The sequence below is a fragment of the Mesocricetus auratus genome, unplaced genomic scaffold, assembly GCF_017639785.1.
Source record: "Mesocricetus auratus isolate SY011 unplaced genomic scaffold, BCM_Maur_2.0 Super-Scaffold_100031, whole genome shotgun sequence".
NCBI lineage: Eukaryota > Metazoa > Chordata > Mammalia > Rodentia > Cricetidae > Mesocricetus > Mesocricetus auratus.
The window spans coordinates 16331842-16350904 of NW_024429212.1; the positions used below are offsets into that span (position 1 = coordinate 16331842).

At 49.2% G+C, this 19063-nt stretch overlaps 1 protein-coding gene across 3 annotated transcripts in view; it reads right to left on the minus strand.

Annotated features, from left to right (window-relative positions):
* Tgfbr3 (transforming growth factor beta receptor 3) overlaps positions 1-19063 on the minus strand; it is a 184042-nt gene that overhangs the window by 48082 nt on the left and 116897 nt on the right. For all 3 annotated transcript variants that reach the window (XM_040733617.1, XM_040733616.1, XM_040733618.1), the window contains one exon: positions 1692-1875. In XM_040733617.1, the coding sequence (XP_040589551.1) occupies positions 1692-1875 (184 nt within the window). The remainder of the gene's footprint in view (positions 1-1691; positions 1876-19063) is intronic.

Consider the following 19063-nt stretch of genomic DNA (forward strand, 5'->3'; position numbering starts at 1 on the left):
AAGAAGGTTCTTAGTAAAATGGATGCTTCCAAGGAAAAGTAGGAGCCACCCTCTCAAAACCACTGGGGCTTGAGCAAGAAGAGACTCATGGCCTGGGGTCCCCGCTTGGGAAGGTAACTGGTGAGGTTGACTCAAGGTGATAATAGTAACATTTCCTGGGGGCTATAAGCCTAACAAAGGAGTTTTTCTAACCCCCTCCACTCTGGACATGGGCAGTGACTTAGACCCAGCTAACAGCTGGAACCAAGTTTCAGGGGGATCCTAGGGATACTCAGAGTCAACCAGTTTTTACCAACCAGGCACCAGGCCTTTTAATTTTGCTTCCCTGTCTCAATTGTGGGGCTCAGCTACCTGAGAGTCCCCACTCCTGGCTCAGATGACTACTATGCTATAATCCATCGTCAAGGAAACGGTCCAATACTCTAAATGTTTCCACTCCAAATTTCCTTATTCTAACAACGCAACACTTGTTTATCCCTTCACTCTTCTGCTTCAGACGGACAGGGCACTGACTTAGAGCCTTCATTTAAAAGATTAAAAAATTTTTTTTCAATCTCTTTGTTCCAATGAAGCCTGACTACCATGGGGATCTAGGAAGAAATTAAAGCCTTTGAAACCCCACTCCCATCTAAAAACCCCTTCTCCCGGGCTAACAAGCCACTTTCCATTCAGAAGTTCACCTTCACTCTGGGGCTGTGCTTATTTGGGTAAGACTTAAAGGAGAGCATGGTCCAGCAGTAGACTCGAGGGATTCTATAGCTGAGAAGGGGCTTTGCCACTTTCTAGTAATGTGGCCCATTTACTTAAACCTCCCCCAGTCTTGCTGAGAATAACAAGAACAAGATCCCTTCTTGGGATCTGCCTGCCCCCCCCCGCCCCCCATATCTGGGCAGGAGGTGTTGATGGCTGTTGTCACACAGCCAGCTGAGGACAAGGTCCCATCCATGACGGTTATTTCCTAGTAACTTGAGGGGCGGGGGTGATCCAAATATAATCAACAACAACAAAAAATGACTTTAAAATACTTTAAAAATAGGCTTTCAAAATTGAGTTGTTGGATAGTTACATCTTTCTGCAAGGCAAGGAAGTTAAAATGGGCTATCTCTTATCAAAGCATATGTAGTCCCTTTCTCCAAAACAAAAAACAACCGTGTCCTTGTAATGAATCTTGGTGCTGAAAATATCTGAACACGCTTCCCTCGGTCGGTGTCTACAGTTTAACACCAGAAGGGGACAATGGCTTCAAACATTTGCAGAATAGTAGGTAAGAAGCTGCCTCGGGTGCCGAACCTACCCTGATGACTTCATCGTACGGGTCACCACACCTTCCCCTCACCCTTAGCCACTTGCTTATTCTGAATTCCAGGTGTGACTAAATCCTACACAGCAACCTCCCTTTCTCCCAGACACGCCCTACCTCTCAGCTGGTTATAGCCGGGTCCCATTTCTGCAGAAGGAAGAATGGAGGAGGAGGGTGTGTGTGTGTGTGTGTGTGTGTGTGTGTGTGTGTGTGTGTGTGTGTGTGTGTGTGTGTGTGTAAGTATAGTTCTGAATGGCATCCCTTAGGCCTCTGCCAGCTCCAGCACTCTGGAATCTGACCATCCCTGGCTCTGACCACCTGGACTCAGAACGGCAAGCAACCAGTGGTTATAAAATCTGTCAGTAACAGGGGCCACACAAGACTGACTTACCTTCCCCGACTTTAATGTAGATGTTTCTCGCTAGCTTGAGTTCGGTGAACGAAGTCACTGCTCCATACTCCTTCCGGGCCCAGTTCAGCAGATGCTCGTTTCCGTGAGGGAAACTCCCCTCTTTCGTTTCCGCAGTCGAGGAGAAGTTTCCCGACGAAAACTGGACCACAGACCCCTCCGACACCTGAAGCAACAAAAATATAGTTAACGTGACAGAGTTATCCGGAGCCAAACCAGAGTTAAAGGAAGCACTGGCCAGACTTAGCCACCATCCCTAATTTATCTCTTCTCTCTGCTGTGCAAGCAGATGAGACGAGGCAGGCAAGGTCTCTTAAGAGCTAACTCAAGAACCCCAAGCCCACTTCTCCCAGATAACCCCAGGCAGGGGTGTCCCTTTGAACCCTGAGAGAACCGTGCGACGAGAAACCGTGCTCCGGATACAGTGGGGTTCATCTTCACGACTTCCCACAAGCCTCCGTTAGAGGCCCGCCCCCCCCATGCGCCATTGGTCTTCATTTACAATGGTGAACATCTGGAGGTATAATCACCCTTTGCACATAGTGGCATTACTAATGGTGCCCAATATAGAATAAACTAACAATGGGCCTGAGCAAGCTTGCTGTAGACACTGTGACAGTTACGCACTTGTGTGTAGAAGGCTGTGGTGGAGATAACCAAGTGTTATTACTTGATATTCCCAAGTGTCATCACCACCCAAATATCTACTTGATTCCACAGTTTGGGCTTCCAAGAACCCCGTTTTGTGATATATGTCAAGTTTTATTCTTTTTTTGTTTGTTTGTTTCAATATTTACTTTGTGCATGTAAGTATGCAGGCGTATGTTGAGGTCCGAGGAAGACTTCTGAGGGGTTGTCAGGCTTGGCAGTAAGCGCCTTACCCCCTGAGCTACCTCGTGGCCCCCCTGTTGAGTTCCTAAAGATTTAAGGAAGCCTTTCTGGTCTGTACTGGCTTAGGAAACAAAGAACTAATCACTAATAAACTGGGTCACAAGAATGGCCGTTATGGTTTGTACTGGCTTAGAAAACACAGAACTAATCACTAATAAACTGGGTAAAAAAAAAAGTCACAATAATGGCCATTAACTGCCCACCGACTATGTGTTAGGCACCACAACGTGCCTTCTGGTACTGTAATGATGACTTCTAAGGGTCCTCGTGCTGGTTATAAGCCAGTGGGGAGGGTTAGCTTTGGCCCCGTTTCAATGTCGTCTGTTCATGTCAAGGCTGGCCACCATCTTCTTGCCTCCTCATACTAACCATGCCACCTCTGGGTATCTCTGCTGGGCGCAGCCAGGCATCAGTAATGCTATCTCATCTGGGGCTTTCCGCCTTCGGGAAACCTGCAGTGAAACCTCCTAGCTGCCGCAAAAGCACAAGCACATTTTTTTGTTGTTGTTCATCTCGTTCCTGACAGAGCAAACCCCACAGGAGCGCAGCGAGGACTCTGACCCAGTGCCAGCATCGCCCTGGCTGTGAAGGCAAGGGTCCCTAGATGTTTGTTCCCCATGTCCTTTTTTTATGTTACGGCTGTAAAATTCCACGCTGTGTTTCAAATACACTGTGTGAAGCAACCATATCCCCCCCCCAGTGAATGCAGAGACACATCCCACTGCTACATTCCAGAGTCCAGAAGGACGGGCGGGCGTAAACAGTAGGCCAGCAGCAGTATGGGGTGCAGCCTGAAGTTATTAAAGAACCACGTGACAGTGAGCTCTAGCAAGGGCCGTTCCTGCCGACCGTCACCTTGCCCGCCACACACCATCAGCCCTGCCTCAGCGCAGTCTTCTCTCCAGGCAGCCCGAAGGTTCATATAAACTCAGGGCTGAGGAATTTGGAAACGCAGTTAGCAGTTAGCACCACTCCTCAGGCACATTCCAATAAGGAGAGAGAGAGGCTGCCAGGGGTAGGGAGGGGTCCCTGACTGCAGGTCAACGGGAACTTTCTGCTTTCGCAAGCAAGCACAAGGGGTTAGTCAGCACTTTCCCCTCAACCCACCAGCTCTGCAGGCCCTGCACAGGCCCTCCGCCATGCCACGACGGAGTCACAGAAGATATGGTTCATGGGTGTGACCCCCGTGACTCTCAGGACCAGTGATGACTGTGATTCCCACAGCAGAAAAGGGAACTGGAGAGAGAGGACAGTCTCCCTCAGCACCAGGACAAGACCTGCATACAAGGCTCGGACTTCTAGTCACAGTGGGCTTCTGTTCTGGCCCTCAAAAGAACATCAGTCTCTGTCATGACAGGGTTATAGTCTCTCCTTAAAAATGACGCACGTGTGCACGTGTGTGTGTGTGTGCGTGTTTGTGTATGTGAATATGTGTGCGTGCATGTGGGGTGTGTATACATGCGTGTGCATGTGTGGTATGTGTATATGTGGGGTGTATGTGTGCATGCATGTGAGGGGGGTGTGCATGTGTGATGTGGTGTGTGTGTGGTGTGTGTATGTGGTGCATGCGTGTGATATGTGTATTTGTGGTGTATGTGTATATGTGTGTGTGCGTGTGTGTGTGTATGCATGGTATGTATGTAGGCCCGTGGCATTGTACACATCTGGAGGTCAGAGAACAACTTGTGGATTCCAGCATCCAGAGGCTCTGTTCTCCCTAAGATTCTGTTTGCTGGTCTGAGTCAGCCTCTCGGGTCAGAGAAATCATTCCTCGTTCTTTGGTAACACAAGCCTTCAAATATTTAAGAGGTCAGTGCACTTCTATCATGTATTCTCTCTTCAGGATAATAGCCTCAGAGGTAACCAGGCCATCTAGGAGCCCCCAGTTAGCAGTCATCACATTAACACAAGCAAGATATCATTTGGGGGACACCAAGGGTTTTAGGAGATGTGTGTCAGACACAAAGAGCAGAGACTAAACACATATTTCTTGGTGTATCACAATAAGTGAATGTGAAATTGTTGCTTAAAAAATGAAAGGTTAAGCACAAAGTTTCATATTTGGATAAAATAACAAACTTCCTAAGCTAATTAGTCCACTGCCCATCCTCCACCTTGGTTCAGGGTCTTTGTCATGCTAACATATTTCTAGCCTTTCTATTTTAAAAAGGCAAACAAAGGAAAACAATTCCATCCCTTCACCCATATTTCACATCGTCACCTGGAAAATCTTCCTTAAATGCAAGTATGTGATAATATAGAACAGTTAAGCATCTTAACATGGCTGGGGAAGAGGCCCACTTCCCCCCCATCCCCCACACCTCACCCCACTTTCCCACATGCCCAGGACTTACCACATCAAGCCAATGACAGCCGCAGACACTCTTGGGCCTTCTGTCCGTCTTCCCTGCCTGGACCACCGCCCTGCGCCTCCCTCACCTGCGTTTCATTCCCCTCCTCTGTGGGCCTCCCAGGCCCCTGATCTCCTCAGGACACACTTAGCTGACGGCTTGTCGCCAACATGCCTCCTGCCCATCCGCTCTCTCACATAACACACCCACAAAGACCGACACCTGAAGGCCAAGTAAGCGCTTGCCTGTCCATCCTGAGTCTCCTTACCAGGCACAGTGCATGGCGCAGGCGGGGGGTTAAAAATTGCGTGTTCGCCGGGCGTTGGTGGCGCACGCCTTTAATCCCAGCACTCGGGAGGCAGAGGCAGGCGGATCTCTGTGAGTTCGAGGCCGGGCTGGACCGACAGCCTCCGAAACAATACAGAGAAACCCTGTCTCGTAAAACCAAAAAAAAAAAAAAAAAAAAAAAAATCGAGTGTTGATGGGAGGCTCCCTGATGCTACCTACAAGGGAAGATCACTCTTCCTCACTCCGGTTGCCAGAGCTCCTGGCTTCCCCCACCTCCCCAGAGAGCTGGCTCTGAGCCAGGCTTTAAAGCTAATGATTTGATTTCTCACCTAATAGCGCCAGCTAAAAGCCAATTATTAAAGCATGCTTAGCGGCTCTGTGTCCCCGCCCATGGCGCGCTGAACTTTCCTCCCGGTTTCTAATTAAAACCCAACCCCAACCCCACCCCCACCCCCCCGACATGACAGATGTCTTCCTGTCGGGATCTGCAGGACACTGAGCTCCAAGGACCTTGGCTCTTTGCAAGGGTCTGTCGAAGGGACAGCCACCAAGTCGTTTATGGTCTAGCAAACCCTGGGAAGGCAGCCGAGCACCTGAGTCCCCTTCTTCCTTACTTGAGCTGCACGCAGCACTGGTATTTTAAATCCTGGCTATGCTACCAGACTTTCTTTTAAGAGCAGAGTACTACTCCATCTGCCAAGGCCGGGAGTTTTATTACAAGAACTTACAACGAGGCCACAAGAGCCAAGTTTATTATTTTTTCTGGATCAGATACAATAACCTCATCCAAAAGCACATTAAAAAAAAAAAAAGACCAAGGGAGGCGTCCAGGCCCTTTTGTTTCCACACCTGTGTCTGAGCATTAACTCTTCAAGTCCTAAGTGGATTCACGCACGCCTTGAAGTTGAGCTCACCGGCCAGCGCAAAGGCCGAGCCCCTGGGAGGCGGCTCTACAGCGTCTTCCTGGAAGTGAGCTTCTTCATTTGAGCACTGATCTCAGCAGGTCAGCTGACTCAGGTGCAGGTCTGCTGACTCAGAGGCTCTCTCGTGAGCCTCTTCCCGGGTCAGCCCAGTGGGGAAGAGGAGGGGAGCTTTGCCGTTGGCGGTGCTCTGGCTGCCCCTGTGCCTCTTCTGGTCCTGGAACCATCGTCCCTTTTTCCGACTCCACCCACATCCCCAGCCCCAAACACACACTCACACCCAGGTCACAGTGGACCACAGGTGGCCGTCGGGTGGCCTTGCACTGAGCGTCCTCGGCCTCAAGTCCACTCACAGGCTGTCCTCAGAACTCAGCTCTCTTAAACCAACAGTCCACCACTCTGGCAGCGCCCGCCCCCTCTCCCCCATCTATCTCTGTGGATTATTTCCGCTGCACCCCTCACTTCCTAAGATGCCACAGGACACAGTCACCTGGGACTGGTGACAACGTCTACAAATAAGAACACAGTAAGTGTCTGGTAAAAGGCATCTTGAAGGTCACTTGGCTGGTTGTGCCTGGCATAAGGTCTGTGCTAAAGAGGATTCGAAGGTCATATTTAGGAACAGAGAAGCAGGAGCAAACGTCACAACCTATTGTGGGCGTCAGGGGCTCTAACTCCCACTCACATAGTATTCAATACAATAACTACCGACCAATAAACAAGCATCTGTGATGTTGCTAAAATGGACAGACATTGAAGACACATGCCAGAGCCTGTTTCACAACAGGCAAAATAGTCTTGTGAATTTTATTCTGGGCCGCACGTTTAAATATGTTGGATGAGTTAATCACATTTTATTTATCTATACTTTAAAAATCACACTTGCTTTCAATCACATGGCTTCTTCCAATATGACCCCAAGGGAGGAACAGACTTAAAGACTCATGTGATGTACATTCACGCATCCGACTCTTAGTCTAGACTCAGGACACAGACACCATGAGCCAAGCGACTCCCCAGGTGTGACCTCAGACCAGCGTGGAACAGGCAGAAATGAGTCAGTAGGTCCCATGGTGGTGGAGAGGGGGAACCTGGAGACTACATTCCAGTTTTACCATCCAGGACTCTAGGGCACAACTGAGGAACACTGGTCCCGGCAGAGACACAGACTTATTTACTGACTTGTTTTCAGGGCGCTGCACCGGGGAGGATGCCAAGGGCTTTTGTAGGCTAGACTAGCGCTCGCCACTGGGTTACATCACCAGGCCTGGTACTGGTTTATTTGTTACACATTCTTTAATAATGCCACAGATGAATACAACGAATTAAATCATATCTACCTCCTCAATTCTCTACATTTTTCTGTTTATTTTTTTTAATGAGTGTGTATGATGTCTGTGGGGGTGTGTGGGGGGTATGTAGGATGTGTGTGGGGCATGCGGGGTATGTAGGGTGGGGGGTTATGTAGGGTGTGTGTGGGGTGTGTGTGGGGTGTGTGGGGTGTGTGTGTAGGGGTGTGTAGGGGGTGTGTGGGGTGTGCGGGGTGTGTGTGGGGTGTGTAGGGGGTGTGTGTGTGGGGTGTGTAGGGGGTGTGTGTGTGGGGTGTGTAGGGGTGTGTGTAGGGGTGTGTGTAGGGGTGTGTGTAGGGGTGTGTGTAGGGGGTGTGTGTAGGGGTGTGTGTAGGGGTGTGTGTAGGGGGTGTGTGTAGGGGGTGTGTGTAGGGGGTGTGTGGGGTGGGTGTGTGGGGTGGGTGTGTGGGGTGTGTGGGGTGGGTGTGTGGGGTGTGTGGGGTGGGTGTGTGGGGTGGGTGTGTGGGGTGTGTAGGGTGGGTGTGTGGGGTGGGTGTGTGGGGTGTGTAGGGGGTGTGTGGGGTGTGTGTGTGGGGTGTGTGTGGGGTGTGTGTGGGGTGTGTGGTGGGTTTGTGGGGTGGGTGTGTGGGGTGTGTAGGGGTGTGTGTGGGGTGTGGGGGGTGTGGGGGTGTGGGGGTGTGTGGGGTGTGTGGGGTGTGTGGGGTGGGTGTGTGGGGGTGTGGGGGTGTGTAGGGTGGGTGTGTGGGGTGGGTGTGTGGGGTGGGTGTGTGGGGTGGGTGTGTGGGGTGGGTGTGTGGGGTGGGTGTGTGGGGTATATGGGGTGTGTGTGGGGTATATGGGGTGTGTGTGTGGGGTGTGTGTGGGGTGTGTGTGGGGTGTGTGTGGGGTGTGTGTGGGGTGTGTGGGGTGGGTGTGTGGGGTGTGTAGGGGGTGTGTGGGGTGTGTGGGGTGGGTGTGTGGGGTGTGTAGGGGTGTGTGTGGGGTGTGTAGGGGTGTGTGTGGGGTGTGTAGGGGGTGTGTGGGGTGTGTAGGGTGTGTGTGTGGGGTGTGTGGGGTGTGTAGGGTGTGTGTGTGGGGTGTGTGGGGCGTGTGGGGTGTGTGTGGCCTGTGGAGGTCAGAGGCTCTATGATTCAGGTAGAGCCCCCTCCCTTTCGCTGGTGAAGACAAAGACCCCACGGGGAGGGAGAGGAGCAGCAATGGAGTCGTCATCTTGCACGTTTAAGAAGTGGGTTTTGAAAAGTAAGAGGAGCCACAGCTCCACACAGATGGAGAGAACCCTGCTGAGGCCTCACAGGAAAAACTGTTCCAGGAATCATCATACATGCACCTCCCTGCCAAGAGTCCCTGCAGCTCAACCCTGGTGCAAGGAGCTTGGGTTATCACTCGTGATACCTGCTATGTGGTTCACAGACCCGTGGGGCTGCTCAGAGGCCCATACCGCCTTTGCCTGTTTATGGAGAACACACATACACACACACACTCAATCAATCACACACACTCACACACTTACACACACACTCACACACACATTCACACTCATACACAAGACACAGACACACTCAGACACTCACACACACCACACACAGACTCACACACTCACAGACATACACACACTCACACACTCACTCACACCCCACACATTCACACACTCACACACACTCACACACACACGTGTGTGCACACACAGTGTAGCTCAGCTTCTAGCCCTCTCTGCCCTGCCCACGTCCACTTTCTGTTTTCACGGTGCAGCTTCACTTTCCGAGCTCCCAAGGAAACGGCTCTCTCAGGAGTTCCTGCCCAGGGAAACGGATAAAGCACAGGAAAACGCTGATATTTCAGAAACTCCTGCCGTGCCGGGAATCTGCTTGCTCAGTTCCAGGGCAGGGGGTGGGGAGGGGTGGGGGGGTGGGGAGGTGGGGGGGGGAGTGCCCGTGCCTAGCATCCATTGCTGTGCTTCAGCAGGATCTGCAAATTGGCCCCGAGGTGCCTCACAGCCTACCCAATAAGGCATCGAGGAGATTATGCTGGGATGTTATTCTGTGAGCAAAGTCCAGCGAAAATAACATCTTTCAGTGCTCTGAAAGATTTACTTCCAGTGAGGACTGAGCCGTTCATTCTGAGAGAGGAAAGTCACACATTCCTTCCACCCAGGCCCCAGGAGGACTCTGCTGGCCTCGTTCCCTCGAAGTCCCGTGACGCGAAATTCAACCTGAAACATGTTTCCTATTAACATACGTCATGACTCAGTGCTGTTCTGAAAGGGTTTATTCTAAAGAAATAATAACTTCCGTGCCCATGAACACACACTCATAATGTGCAAAGCTACATATTTTCGAGCCATGTGACTACAGCATTTACTAATCACACATTTCAGGAAATGCAAATTCATGTCACTTTTTTTTTCCCTGCCCCTTGGGTGTTTTTATTTTGTAACCCAAACCAGGTTACTTTTTTTTTCTAATAAAATGACTTAGAATGTACTTGACTATTAATTTTTTCTTCTCAAAACATTTATCATGGCCATCTTGGGACGTCTTAACTTTCTCTGAAATGTAAGATCTTGGAGGATTCATACACCACACACTCTTACAGCACAAAGAAAATGCTGATGTTGCCCTGGATACCAGCACGCCCAACCCTGAACATAAGCCGGTGTGAGAGCCCTGTGCAAACCCCCCACAGAAGCAGAAGATCTCCCCAAGATCTGAAGGTCGGGCTCAGCCCAGCACCCTCCCACCTCACCCCAAAAGAATCCGCTAAGAAGCCCAGGCTAGCCCAGATATTCCCCAGCCTACAACATAACCCTTTAATCCCAGCCCTTGGGAGGCAGACTCAGGTGGATCTGTGAGTCTGAGGGCCAGCATGGTCTACAGGGCTAATAGTGAGATCCTATTACAAACAAAGCAAAAAAAATTTTTTTAAACAACAAAAGAGTTACCTGAGCCTAATTTCAAAGTATGTTTGCCACCTAAAGGATGTTTTTTTTTTTCGGCAGGGGGAGTTGGAGGACATGGAGGGGTTGCTGGATGCTGGCTCTGTCACTAATGTTTACCCTGCTCCTCAAGCCATGGCTGCCCTCCATGTATGCTTCTAGGAACCTCTCACTATGGAGGACTTTTTTCTTTCTTTTTTTCTCTTTTACATCTAGTATGCCAAGTTCAAGAGCACAAGCCGACTCTTACAAAAGCCAGACAGCAGACAGGATCTCCAAATGGCCTTTGTAAGGGGTTTGTCCTTGTTCATGCTGGTAATCTCCGGATTTCAAAGGAAATAAAGGCTCAAGGGAGCTGAAGGACCCATGCAGGCCACCCCATAGGTAGGCAGCACGGCTGACAGTACAAGTGAGACGCCCCGCAGGGCGTTGGTGGCGCATGCCTTTAATCCCAGCACTCGGGAGGCAGAGGCAGGTGGATCTCTGAGTTCGAGGTCAGCCTGGTCTACAGAGCGAGTTCCAGGACAGACTCCAAACAATACAGAGAAACCCTGTCTCGAAAAAAAAAAAAGTGAGACCCCGTTTCCAGCTAGTCCTCTCCCTATCCCAGAACCAGGGGACAGAAAGCCACAGTCAGTGAGCAGCCAACCACCTTCAACGCCAGGCCCCACATCAACAGAACACGGGGAGGAAACCAGTCCCACAAGCCTTGATGTGAATTCTTGCTTAAGTAGATCCTACATGGAGTCTGAATCTTTGGGTTTGACAGCTGAAGAAAGGATCTCTGAGCTCACAAAGTGCCAGATCTCCGTGTGGCGAGGCGCGTGCACATATCGAAACTGCTGGACTCCCCAAACCACGGTCTCTCCGTGTAGGACCGTGGGCGATGGCTGTGCCCGGAGAGGCCATCTCTCTTTGGTGAGGGAATCTGCTCCGAGGTCAGCAAAGGTCTGAGCCGTCTGCCAAGGTATGGGGGTGGGGGTAGGAAGATATGAACAAGTTTTGGGGGAGATCAGGAAGGAAACCACAGCGGGGGAGTTTCGCAAAAGGCACCCCTGCCCTTTTCGGACTGTTCTAGCCTTCTGTGTTATTTCTTTGAACCCTTGCTGACTGAGGAAAAGTGAGAGGAAAGAGTAGGAAGGGAACAGGCAGGAAAGATCGTTTCAGACACAAATCACCTGATTGGAAACCAAGTTAGAGTAAACACAGATCCCCGGGGTACCTAGTGACTTGAACATGGTTTATTAGAGCCCATAGCGGACAGAGACCACCGTAAGATTATCAGTTGGGAGAAGTGTGGGACATTCCACACATCAGCTTGACTCTGCTACATGACGTTGGCAGCTCAACAGAATCTAGAGTTGCCAGGAGATAGCCCTCTGGGCATGTCTGTGAGGGTTTTTCTAGACTGGTTATCTGAGGTGAGAAGACTCACCCTCTTTCAATGGTCTGTGTTCCCGGACAAATCAAAGAAGAAAGCAAATGGGCCTTGGCATTCTTCTCTCTCTCTCTGCTTCCTAACTGTGGATGCCCATGACCAGCTGCCCTATGTTCCTGCTACCGTGCCTTCCTCACCATAGATGGTCAAACTGAACCCAAATCCATCCATCCATGCATCCATGCATCCATCCATGCATCCATTCACCCATCCATCCATCCATCCATGCATCCATGCATCCATGCATCCATCCATCCATCCATCCTTCCAATACCTCTGTCAGCTGTTGTCACAGCTGTAGATGACCTACACAGCTACATTATCCACCATACCCACACTTGCACGCTGTTGGGAAGGTGTTACTGTAGGTATGACTAAAGTCCAAAATTGATTGCCTTAAGGGACTATCCTAGACCATTGGAATGGCCTGGTCCTGTTGGTGGGAAGCCCTTAAGAGCCCAGAAGGAGGCTGCCCCGAGGTAGAAAACATTCCAGTTGTGGGGGTGGTGGTGGTGGTCAGCTTTAGCGCATGCTTGTGGGTGCTGGCTCTCTTCCAGAAGGTTCTCTCTGTATCTCCAGCTCTCCTTGCCTGTCCCCACAATGGTGCAATCTGACTCCTTGCAATAACTCTCTGTGTATGTCCCCTAGCAGGTCTACTTCTCTGAAACCCTGACTGGTACAGTTTCTGTGAATGGTTGATACAAGCCCCAGGAGAATGAGGCTGTATATTGTGGATCATTGAGCAACCAAACCCAGAAAGGTTAGGGAATAAAGGCCCTGAAAGACATTCCCTTGGGGAGACGCAACAGAGAAGGGGCCATAAGCCAGAAACAACTGGTTTGTGTCCTTTGAGAACTTCCAAGTTGGATTTTTATGCCCACCCTAACCCCAACTTCATTCTCTAGTTTATAATTGACAGTCTCTACAGACAACCAGGACGGTCTTCTCTGCCAAAGCTAAGGACGCTGAAGTGAGCACATCTAAAACCTCAATGATGAAATAGTCCCTAAGGTGCTATGGATACGTGTGAACTAATTAAGCAAGGCAACCAATGGAGCTGATCCAAAAGCAGTCCAACCAGGAGAAGTAGAAGTGTTTTGGGGGATGGGGGAGGGGGGTCAAAGAAAGTTTCCAAATCCTGGCCAAGTAGACTACTGCAAGCCTATACCCCAGTTTTGAAGTCATTTACAACAGACACTGTTAAAATGAGGTCTTTGCTTACCAGACCTGAAGTCCCAATTTATTCTGAAGTTGAATCCTGAAGCCCTAAACTTGGTATAAGCCATTAGTGGGTCCATGCTAGAGTTACAGATGACATTAATCTCTTTGCCTTAATCTCCTCATCTTAAAATAAAAATAAATGACACCTACATGAAAACTATCTCTACAAAACCCCCGCATCACACAGTAAGATGAAGAATTTGTGATGATAATAATGGCACTTAATGTCACAGGTGTGTTACAGAGACTAAATGAAGTAATGTATGTAACTACTTTGAATCAACACCTGATGCACACAGTTTGGTTTTCATTACATACCCGCCCATGCATACCCTCCAGACAGGTTGCTAGGACTGTGTTCTTTCCAGCTTGGTCCTGCAGCTGATTTGCCCCCAAATAAGCACACAGAGACATGTTAATTTGTCAACTGTTGGCTGATGGCTTTGGCTTCTTATTGGCTAGCTCTGTCTTAATTATTAACCTGTAACTACTAATCTATGTGTTTCTAAATGGCCTTATCTTACCAGAGAACGCCTGGCACATTCTATCCTCCCGGTCTCCACATGGTGCCTACCTACCTTTCCCAGAATTCTCCTCATCTCCTCATCCCACCTATCTTCCTACCTCTATTGGTCAAACAGGGTTTTATCCATCAACCAATAAGAGAAACATATATACAGAAGGACGTCCCCCATCAGGGCTGAGTGATCGGCCTTGAGGTTCACAGGCCACAGTGAGGGGGGCAGAACCTTAGCTTTCTATCCAAACTTCTAGAAAGGGGTTTCCTCTGCCTCCACTCAAGCAATGCAGACCTATATCCCTGGAAGTCTAGAATCCTAAGAACAGTTCCCCAAGGATAAAGACCATAAAAGGGACTAGATAGAGATCAAATGGTTTATCATCACTGTGGGCTTTTGCCACAGGCGGTAGGTGCCTTGAGCTTCTGGCTTTGACTGCAACTCACAATCTCAATGGTATAATGATGACTCCCCATCACGGCATCATTAGCAGTTCACATCTGAAACACAGACGCCAAGCCACCTAGAATCAGGTTTTGGGAACCAATGGTATAAAAAGCAGGGTCTAGAATACAAACGCTGCCCAGACACAGATGTAACAACAGTTGCTTCTAAGCCAGATAAGGATCTGAGATCCCAAAACACATGATCTCAAGTAAACAGGACAGTCTGTACCCAGGAAGGGGTCAGGCCCTTCTGCAGTCCTTCCCTGAGATGGGCTGTGCAGGCAGCTATGGGAACCTCACCACAACATCACCGTCTGCACACAGGCACATCCAAGAGCTTTCGCATCAGAATCCCAGAGCCAGTTTGGGTTTTTGTTTTGTTTTTGTGGCTTTTTTTTTTCACTTCTCCCATTATATGAAAATAAAACATTCTGCAACTTCCCTTAACAAAACAGTCATTTTTCTTACCAAACAGCTCTCTGGAGGTTGTCCCCCATGCTAGCCACAGCACCAGAGGTTAACATCTGAAACAACTACCCAAAGTTTGGGAAGTGGTAGATGCATTAGATCACCAGGTTAGCTTCGTTCCAAAGCTTGAGAGGACTTCCTTGGATGACACAAGGAAAAAAAAAAAAACCCCAATCTTCCCCCTTCAGTGTAGTCAAGTTTATTTAACCTCAATTTGTTGAATGAAAGCAAAGCCTTCACATGGGGCTGGGGCTGTGCCTACACACAGACATGACACAACACACCATCAGAGCCAGGAAAAGTCCACACTGGTGCGAGTTCTCCCGGACAGGATGTCTGCCTCAGAAAACTACTACGGGGCGAACCAGGGCCAGGGGCCCCTCACGCACTGGTAGCATTCAACGCCGTGCCCTGCCTGTTAGGATAAACCCTAGGACGGCTTCTATAAACTCTCTGTGGACCAGGTTTACCAGTTGGACTCTCTCCAGTGTTCAAAATGCCACTGTGACACATTTAGGAAGAGCTCTCTTACCACCACAAAGGGGGGCAGAAACTCATTCCTAGGAAATACGGTAGTTAGCTGACACCCCCCCCCCGGCTCATGAAAGGATCAAGCCCTATATAATTAAGGCTCTTAGGGACAAAGCCACAAAACCAACAGATAAGCAGCCTCTTGAAAAAGAAATGCATGGTACACAACCACTTGGAGCATCCTCAGGACACAATGAGTCATTCCGCCAGAGGTACCGCCAATCTGGGAGTGTTTATTTAATCTGCCTTCAAAAGGCAATTTATTTGGGGAAAGACCTCACCAGCAAAGCCAAAATGGTATAGTCAGACCCCCTGGGATTCAGGGGTGACACCTCTGGCCCTGGGAGGGGACCCTTTGTTTACAGCTCCTCAACCCATCTGTTTTGTGCCGGGAGTCACTCTGGGCAGAAGGGGGGTGCTTCCTCAGCTGCATAGGCAAGAGGACCGTTAATTCTCCTTTTTTTTTCTCCAACCTCTGGGACCTAGAAAGGGGTACTTTTTTATGCTGAACCTCGACTCCCAGTTTCCTAGCTAGCTCCGCTGAGCAGCAGAAAGCTTCCCTGACGGCCGGTGACCCTGTGCGTTACTCCCTGAATTCTCCATGGGTCACTCGACTCAAGCGCATGGGCAGAAGAGCAGATGAACAGTTCATACATAAAACATCACGGAGGGGACGCCGATCTTGAGGGTTTTCAAGCACGGGGGCGCAGCGGCCAGAGAAGGGCGCTAGAAAGGTGGCTTTTGCTTTTTATTTATTTATTTCTCCAATCCCGACTTCTTTTTTAAGGCAATGCCACAGGACGCAGAGGTTTTGTGTAGTTGTTGTTTACTTCTAAGTTTCCTCCTCCACAGGTAAGCTTGCTTGGCTGTCTGAGTTATTCTCTGGGCATTTCTGGGTACGGCCAACCCTCAGTTACACATCCCTTGGGGAAAAAAAAAAAAGGTAAATGCTGGGCATGCGCTGTGCGAGGCTGCACCGCCCCTCTCGGAGAGGCCCGGAGCTCACATCTGGGGTTGTTTAGCAACTGATTGGAAATTTAGCCTTTTGATTTCCAGTTAAATACTAGGCACAGGAAAACAAATAGCACTTGTTTTCACTGAGTCTTGTCAGGCATCCAAAACTGCATTGCGGACCAGAGAACTGCCTGTGGTTTGGTGGCAAAGACCCAAAATACTTGGCCTCCCCGCCCCCTCCAGTTTAAGTGAAAGGAATAAACCAGCTTTTTGGCAACATGGATTTTATTTTATTTTTTTTAACCACTCTTCCCCCTTCTTTGGACACGCAGAGCTGTTTTTAAAATATTCAGCGTGTTGCTGGTATTAATTTACATTTTTCATTAGGATTAAGTTTTGATTTGTTTTTAATCCAAAGCCAAAGAATAAAGTTCGTTTTCCCTCACTTATTCCAACTGCCATGCCTTGATATTTACTTGGATTTGCTGAGGGAGGGCAGGGTTCATATTGCTAGTTCCTGTTTCCAATTAGACGAGGGTAGAGTATCTAGCAACCACATCATCAAGGCACCAGAGTTGAAAACTGGGAGGAACTTTGGAGTGGGGTCTAATCCGAATCCTTTATCTTAGGTTCGGGACCTGAGGCCTGTGTAGCTCACCACCACATACAGTGAGTGAATTATAACCAGTGGTCAGTACTCATGTTGAGGAGATTAAAACTAAAAGACCAAAACCCAAGTTGCAGGGGGGGGAGGAACACCAACAACATATAGGACATCAAATTAAACCTAAATTTCCAGATTTAAAAAAAATGGATCAATTTTGTTAGTATAATTATGTCCAAAATACTGCACAGGCATACGTAAGCAAATGATTTAGTGTTTGTCTGAAATTCAACGTTAACTTGGAGGCCTGCATTTTTATATGCAAACTCCAGTCAGTCACTGCACTGTGAGACCAAGATCTACCCCTCCCACTCTCTATCTGGCTGCCAAGGATATCCACATTTTTTTCTTTCCTGATTTTAGTGATAAATGGCTGGGAAAAAAAGAAATCACGGGACAGCAATCCCAAGAGAGTATAACACTGGAAGACGCTGCTTCCTCGTTGAGACTTTCCTAATCTTGATGCCCCATCTCCCCCTGTAAAGTTAGCATGCAAAACAGCTAACTCTAGCATTGTCTAGATGTGGCCTCTAGACCAGGCATTTAATGTTAAGGGTTGATCACTAGGGCCCCCTCCCTCCCTCCTTCTCCCCTTCCCCCTCTCCCTCTCCCCCTCCCTCCCTCCCTCTGTCTCACACACACACACACACACACACATACTCTCTCTCTCATGTACACACACATGCACACACACACACACACACAGAGTTTATGTACTTTTAAAGACTGGACCCCACTATGTGGCAAGCTGCCCTTGAACTCTGGGTCTCCTTGCGTCTGCCTCCAAAGCGCTGAGACTGAAGGTGTGCATCACCACACCAGGTCACCAGGCTCTCATCTTGAAAGTTTCTGCTTACGTCAGACTCTTAAGTACAAAGTAGGGTCAAAATGACCGCGACAAGAGTAATTATCACGATGCATATAATATATATATTATATAGTTAATGTAATAGCACAATAATTATATATAATAACAAATAATTCTCAGCGGGGCAGGGCACATGTATGGAGGTCAGAGGGCAACCCTTGCCATCCGCCCTTTTGTTGGGTTCTGGGGGGGGGGTGTCCAAATTCAGTGAGGAGCCTTTCGCAGCAAGTGCCTTTAACCTACTGAGCCATCTTGTTGGTCCACAATATTAAAACAAGCAAGCAAACAAACAAACAAAAAAACCTCACCTCAGACAGATGCAAGGAATAAAGTAGAGAGATACTCCATCTTTAAGAAACCTAGTTTGGAGCTGCAGGTATGGTTTAACAATCATATCACACATCTGGCGTTCACAGGGCCCAGTCAGCTCCCAGCACTGGCTGAATCTTGGCCGTTGATTCCCGTGGAGTTAGCTTGTTTGTCAGTTTAGCTGGGCTGGGAATGGAACCCAGGGCCTTGCACACGCCAGTCTACCACACAGCCATACGCACGCCCAGCTCTCGGACTGATCCTTTCAAAGGATACTACGGCAGGTTTCTTTGTTGTCTTTTTGTTTTTTCCTAATAACTTTAAATGATATCCCAGAATCTTTGGGGGCCCTGGGGAGGTAGTGTTGTTTCAAGACAGAGTTTCTCTTGTGTAGCCTCGGCCATCCTGGAACTTGCTCTGCAGACCAGGCTGCCCTCAAACGCAGAGACCCACCTACCCAGTGCTGGGATTAAAGCCACAACTGTCCAGCCAATCCAGTGCTTTTAACATATTCTCAAAAGGTGCGGTGCACTTACCACTACACAATTCCTCTACACTTTCTTCTAAGGGATTTCACACCACTGTCCACACCCTCCGCTCCACGCCCCCGCCCCCGCCCCCACACACACTTGGCGCACGCCTTTAATCCCAGCACTCGGGAGGCAGAGGCAGGAGGATCTCTGTGAGTTTGAGGCCAGCCAGGTCTACAGAGCCAGGACAGCCTCCAAAACAATACAGAGAAACCCTGTCTCGAAAAACCAACAAACAAACAAACAAACAAAACAACTGGTAACCATTAAAGAATTATAACTCTACCAGAAAAAGACAGCTTGGAGCCAGTCATGTGACCTCTTCACGTGTCACAAGGGCATGAGAACAATGTACCTTGGCCTGAGGTCAAGGGACCCATCCTCTCTCCAAGGTGTTCTTGGCACACCGAGTAATCTTAGGGCTCAACTTCTGTGGAGCCTGTGCTGCCGAAATGCTCGGAGAGACACTTCATGGATGGACAAACCGAACACGTTTGGTTTTCTACCAGCACCAAGACTGTGACATGGATGAGGGACACCGACTCCCTACAGGGCCTTGGGGAGGAGGGGGAGGAGTTTCCCAGCCTGTGAGCTGTCTCTAACCACCTGCAGAGCCCCGATCTGGCTTAAGCAACAGATGTCCTGCTGGCCACCCAAGGCCATGGAGAACGAGCTGTCACAGGAAGGCCAAAGGAAGCAGAGCATGGGTGTCTCC